At 43.2% G+C, this 5,649-nt stretch overlaps 2 protein-coding genes across 3 annotated transcripts in view; both read left to right on the forward strand.

Moving 5' to 3' along the window:
• Nucleotides 1-213: 213 nt before the first annotated feature.
• On the forward strand, nt 214-2,025 carry psmg3 (proteasome (prosome, macropain) assembly chaperone 3). Its single transcript, XM_063185471.1, has 3 exons — nt 214-326; nt 616-847; nt 1,688-2,025. Exons 2-3 carry the CDS (start codon nt 632-634, stop codon nt 1,838-1,840), a joined length of 369 nt encoding a protein of 122 aa, XP_063041541.1. The 5' UTR covers nt 214-326; nt 616-631; the 3' UTR covers nt 1,841-2,025.
• A 98-nt stretch (nt 2,026-2,123) lies between these two features.
• tmem184a (transmembrane protein 184a) overlaps nt 2,124-5,649 on the forward strand; it is a 35,026-nt gene continuing 31,500 nt past the window's right edge. The window contains exons 1-2 of one of the 2 annotated variants that reach the window (XM_063185423.1): nt 2,124-2,726; nt 3,092-3,322. In XM_063185423.1, the coding sequence (XP_063041493.1) occupies nt 3,092-3,322 (231 nt within the window). In that variant the 5' untranslated portion in view covers nt 2,124-2,726. The remainder of the gene's footprint in view (nt 2,727-3,091; nt 3,323-5,649) is intronic. The other variant, XM_063185432.1, reaches the window with a different exon arrangement.

Raw genomic sequence — 5,649 nt, forward strand, 5'->3', positions numbered from 1 at the left:
GAACATGTTAAACAGGAACCGTTACCTTGCAATCCATTTATTTTGGCATGATAACTGTATTCTGACACCAATTGACACAGTAACTAAGGGAAACTCAAAAGTTGTAATCTGAATACTATACTTTGGTAATGAGATATTCCCTAACATTGATGATGAGGCTAAAATATGAATCGCATGCTGAATGATAAACGGGAAAAGACGCACGGCCCCTTTAAGATACTGCGCATGTGCGAGGAAGAGGAAGTTGTACATCCCGAAGTTGACGAGAAGTGGACTGGTCTCTCCGTCCTTTATTATCCTGCTTTACAACGTTACAATAACAAAAGGTAAGTTTCATTTTTTCATACTGGGTTGAGCGCTCTCTTTTTCGATAAGTCGCGAGTCTTGCTGCCCACAGAATACATTCGTGTTTGTGCTCTGTCATGCAGCTGAACTTAGCACAACATGTAGCTTTCTATCCAATACAAGCTGCTTGAATGAAGTGTGGTCTGTCGTTTTGGCGTGAATTTTGAGATTTAATTGAATCGGTGTAGCCTAGAGCTTTAGCTCTAATATTCAAAACTGTGTTGGTGCGTCCTATATTGCGCACACAATAACGCGCACCTCTCGTTTCAGGTAACTCAATCTCAACATGCACCCCCCGGAGTTGATCAAGACCAAACAGGCAGAAAAGAGCATCAACGGTATATCAACACAGGCCGTCTGCAGTGAATTCAGCAACTACATCTTCGTAGTTCTCACACAGTATGGGAAGATTGGAACGCTGGTATCCATCACGCCCGACACAAGGACAGGGGACATCTCCACGCCCATGTACACCACTAAAGTTCTGCTGGGGAAAGATGAGGTGTGTATCAGTTGAGTTTAAAGTGAAAGCCCAACTGGGAATCTCCCATTCCTCATTGTGACACAGCACTCCACAGCACACAAGTGTTCAGTGCACACTGCACACAATGAAATTGCATTTATGCTCCACCCGTGCAAGGGTGCAGCCCCCAATGGCGCCCCAAGGGAGCAGTGCGGCGGGACGGTACCATGCTCAGGGTACCTCAGTCATGGAGGAGGATGGGTGGAGAGCACTAGTTAATTACTCTCCCCACCAATCTGTTAATCCCCCCACCAACATGGCGGGTCGGGAGTCGAACGAGCAACCTTTGGACTACAAGTATGACACCCTAACCGCTTACCCATGACTGCCCTTTATCTATCCAAGTCAAAATTCATGACATGCCTGATAGGTTATGACCTATTGTGTCGTTATTGTTGAACACATTGGATAGCTGACAGTGGTAGCCTACTTGGACTGAGCATCCCCTACTCTAAATAAATCTATAAATCTGTAAATGGATTACAGCTTCAATCCATAACCATAACGGAATTATCTGCACACTAAGTATAAAAAAGAATATTGCAACCCTCACCAGTAACACCGACTTTCCATTGCATTGGCCTGTGTCATACATATACATTTGGTCAATGTATGAGTAATTATTCCAAATGATTTGTGTTATAATTTTAATTATGCAGGGGCTACTCCATTAAGTACTCTGCCCATATAGATGGCATTATTTGGATCTTTCTTTGTTTCTTTTCTTCTTTCTTTCAAATAGCGCATCAGTTGTCAGATGTCAGATATGCCAAGTAACTTGACCTAATATAGCTTTGTTTGTGTTGTTTCCTCTGGCAGGCTTTGACCCACGTATGTGCCAAACACCTGGCAACCTCCATCTCGCAAGAGTCTGGAAATCGGCCTGTCCTCCTTGGGCTGGCTCTCAAAGACAACTCTATTGATTCCATTAACACCATGAAGGAACTGATCAAAACTTGCCAAGTGTGGTGATGAATAGAATTTACTTGCACTTGGATATGGGCTATCTCAGAGACAATTTCAGTGGAAACAAATGAGGAAAAAAATACCAACATGGGGGAGCCGACTTCTCATCGCCTACACTGGGCTAAAGGGGACTTTGTGCATCTTAATTTGAAAGTTTTGTAATAAAATGACAAAAAAAATGAATTTAAAAATATTTTTCTGCTGATTTGTTTTTTTTATACATTTTTGTGCACATCGACATACTGAAATGAAGTGTATATTAAGCACTCTATATTCTTTGTGATACAGCATTGATGCCTAGATGTTTGCCAAGATGTTGGCAGGTGTGCCACTGGTGTGTTCACACCAATGACGTCACCAGACAAAGGCAAGCACAAGTCACATGACAGGGGAGTCCGTCATCTGTTGTGCACCTGCTCAATGTTAAGATGTAGCCTTCCTACTCAAAGTTTAAGATGTTATCACATTTATAGAATATATTATCTATTGCCGGTATTTTATGTTGAATGAACTTACCAAAGTCACTTGTGGTAAAGGGCGTGTGTCTGCAACGGAGTGAATTGTGGACTTCGACCTCCTCTGAGCAGCCTAGGCTACCTGACAGGCAGAACGAGGAAGTGTTGACAGTCGCATCAGTTGAACGGGGAAGCCATTACACCTATGGAAATTGGCAACTTAGCTTATTTCCGAACACAGACAGAAGCGTTGGTGTTTGTTTAAATTCGTGCAGGTATGTCGCTGTGAAATACTCTGGAAATGACTTGATTTCTTACATTGCGCTTACTGACAAACTTTGGAAATTTTCGTAACAAAGTAGCTAATTACGCGCGAGAACATTCGTTCACAGTGGACTGCCTAAACGCGATCAACGAGGTTGTTGTCAGACCTCAAGGTAAGTGTCGAGAAACAATGTAGCATTCCACATATCGATGTTGGAAAACAATGTAATAAATAATGTTGCCATTAGATGGGCTGTACAGTAATTGGCCAGGATGTCCCACTGCTTCCTGATATAAAAAAAAATAGCCTATGGTGACTGACTATACTGCTCAGTGTGAACTGTACTGTGTCAGCGTTGAATAATATCTGGGAATAAAATTGTAATTGGCTTGTGAAGTGTGCGCAACTTTATTCGTTTGTGGCCAGGGTCTTTCTTTTTACTTAGGCTATCTATGTGGCTGATGCGGCCTATAGCTTAGTAGTTGCCCAATTTTAAACGCCTGACTACAACTAAACAGGCTACATTTCCTGTTTTAGATGAACCTGTCTTCTGAAGGAAACGCAACGCAGGACTTGCTGGAGCCAGTCAACGACACTGAGACACTCTCGCGGTTCCCAGCGATGGTGGCAAATATGACAGAGGCGCCCGACATGATGGCAATGGTCAGATCTGGGAACGAGTCCCATCAGATCTTCCTGAACACCACTGCTGCCCAGGCACTGTCCGGCATTTTCGTGTGGTCAGCACTGCTCATCACGTGTCATCAGGTAGGCCTGTGATGTTGATGCGTCTTTTTGCGTGGCTACTAGGAACTCAGAAAGGAGGCTGCATAGGCTATCCCTACCCACCCCCAAATTTCTGAAAATCCTGAATTGCCATTCCAATAAACATAGGCCGCTCTATATGTAGGCTACTCACTAATATAACAGTGAAGTCAGCCAATAAACAAGAAAAAAGAGGGCACAATAAATGTTTGTCTGTGCTGTACTTTTTGAATGATGGGCCTGTAGGCCATAGGATGGCGATATGGGGGCCTATAGACTAGTTGTGATGGTGGCAAACTCGTGTTAGGAGAGGCAACAAAAACTGGATCTGCTCCCCTGACCCAGTCCATTTACCTCTTCCAACTTGTATGCTCCATGTCCATTCTTTGCCTATGTAGTCTCCTTCCTTCTGGCCTTGACTTATCACTCTATCGCAATTTGATAACCCCTGGCTGGCTGTAAAATCATGGCGTTGTGTTTTTGGCTCGCACGTGTCACTGAGGGAAATTCATTTGCATCATAAACATGAGGAGCTGGCTTTGGGCTGGCAAGAGAACACCAAGAGCATTTTTGTATATTGGGAAACAAATCAGTGTTGTGTTGGTGGGGTGGAGTGTGGCGAGATGAGATGCGGTCATGTCTTCCACCACTCAGGCAAATAAAGGCAAATGGGCGGGGAGAAATCAGGGCTGTGTGTGTGTGTGTGTGTGTGAGAGAGAGAGAGCAATGATGGCTGTTGATTTTCCTCTGATAAATATGCTTAATTTATCAAGTCTACAAGCTAAATTTTGCCAAAATATGTTGCATAGTAACATCATGGTTCAGGATTAATCACAACCCAAACAAAGCATTTCTGCAGGTGGTCACTGGTCTCATTAGAATGGGATAACATCGGCACTGAATAAATCATTTTGCTTTGTTATATTACCAGCCCATTATTATAACAATGATGGGATGGTGCCGCGTCCTTGGCAGAGAGAGAGAGAGAGAGAGAGAGAGAGAGAGAGAGAGAGAGAGAGAGAGAGAGAGAGAGAGAGAGAGAGAGAGAGAGAGAGAGAGAGAGAGAGAGAGAGAGAGAGAGAGAGAGAGAGAGAGAGAGAGAGAGAGAGAGAGAGAGAGAGAGAGAGAGAGCTGATAACATTGGCATGTACACTATGCCTTTATTGATTAGAAATACAGAATGGAGTTGGTTCTGAGCAAGCAGTGCCAGTATCACACTTGTCAGTATCACTTGTCTCTCTAATATAGCCTAGACTACAAAAATATTTACAATTCATCGCTGAAATGTATTCAGTTTTGTGATATGTTGGGTATTGCCGTTATCTCTGCAATTATCTTTTATGTTCTCTCCCTTGAATGCAAATGGGGATTGTTGGTTCACTGTGTGTGCTGTTCAAAAGGTAGTTATCAGGCCAACCCGAGCATGTCTGGTTTTATGGTTTTATTTGTAGCAGCTCTACCCTTTTTAGTGCAGCATGACTGCTCTCCTGTTCCTCCTGTGTCCAATAGCAGACTTGTTTACCTCGACTTCCCCACCTACCATAGAATGAAATTTAGTTTTTTGGCAGAGGGTAGCAGTGGAAGCTGTTTTTTGTAGATTTTTGGGAGTTGACGGGTGCCCCACAACCCCCCCACCCACACACACACACACACACACACACACACACACACACACACACACACACACACACACAAACACACACACCTTGCTTGTTCTGCCTCCCTCGTTCAGTTGAAATGGGAGGTCTGATACTTTTGAATGCGCAACACTGTGCTTCTAAACAATTTGCGGTGTACCTCTGTTAGCCTTTCGCTTTCGAGGGACTGGAGAGAGGAAATGCTTTTCTGTTTTTCTTTTCTTTTGACCTTTCCTTTGATTGTAAACAAACATGTGCGCGCATAGGTGTACAAGCACAAGAAGGCAGAGGGTAACTGTCACACTCAGGCACAACAATAAGGGCACAGGTTTCTTGTTTGTGTTTGAGCCCAAATGTTAAGCCATTTCAAAAAGAATGTTTCCTAAATGTGCCCTATTGTTTGGCACCCAATTTTGGGGACGAATGCAAAGTTGTTTCAGAATGAAAGTTCAATTGCCTTTGGGATGCTGATGGGTCAAAGACGTCCAAAAAGGAATTGTCATTCAGTGTAACGGATACCTTCTGCTGATTGTAACTGTAAGAAACATGACTCTTTTTATTCTATTTTTTTTCTAGTGAATTCATGAAAGCCTCGGCTGTCATCCAATCACTTGAAACAATTTAAGAATCATGTTTTTTTACAGTTACAGGCAGCAGAAGGTATCCGTTACACTGAATGACAGTTCCTTTTTG

The sequence above is a fragment of the Engraulis encrasicolus genome, chromosome 2 (genome assembly GCF_034702125.1).
Source record: "Engraulis encrasicolus isolate BLACKSEA-1 chromosome 2, IST_EnEncr_1.0, whole genome shotgun sequence".
Classification (NCBI taxonomy): domain Eukaryota; kingdom Metazoa; phylum Chordata; class Actinopteri; order Clupeiformes; family Engraulidae; genus Engraulis; species Engraulis encrasicolus.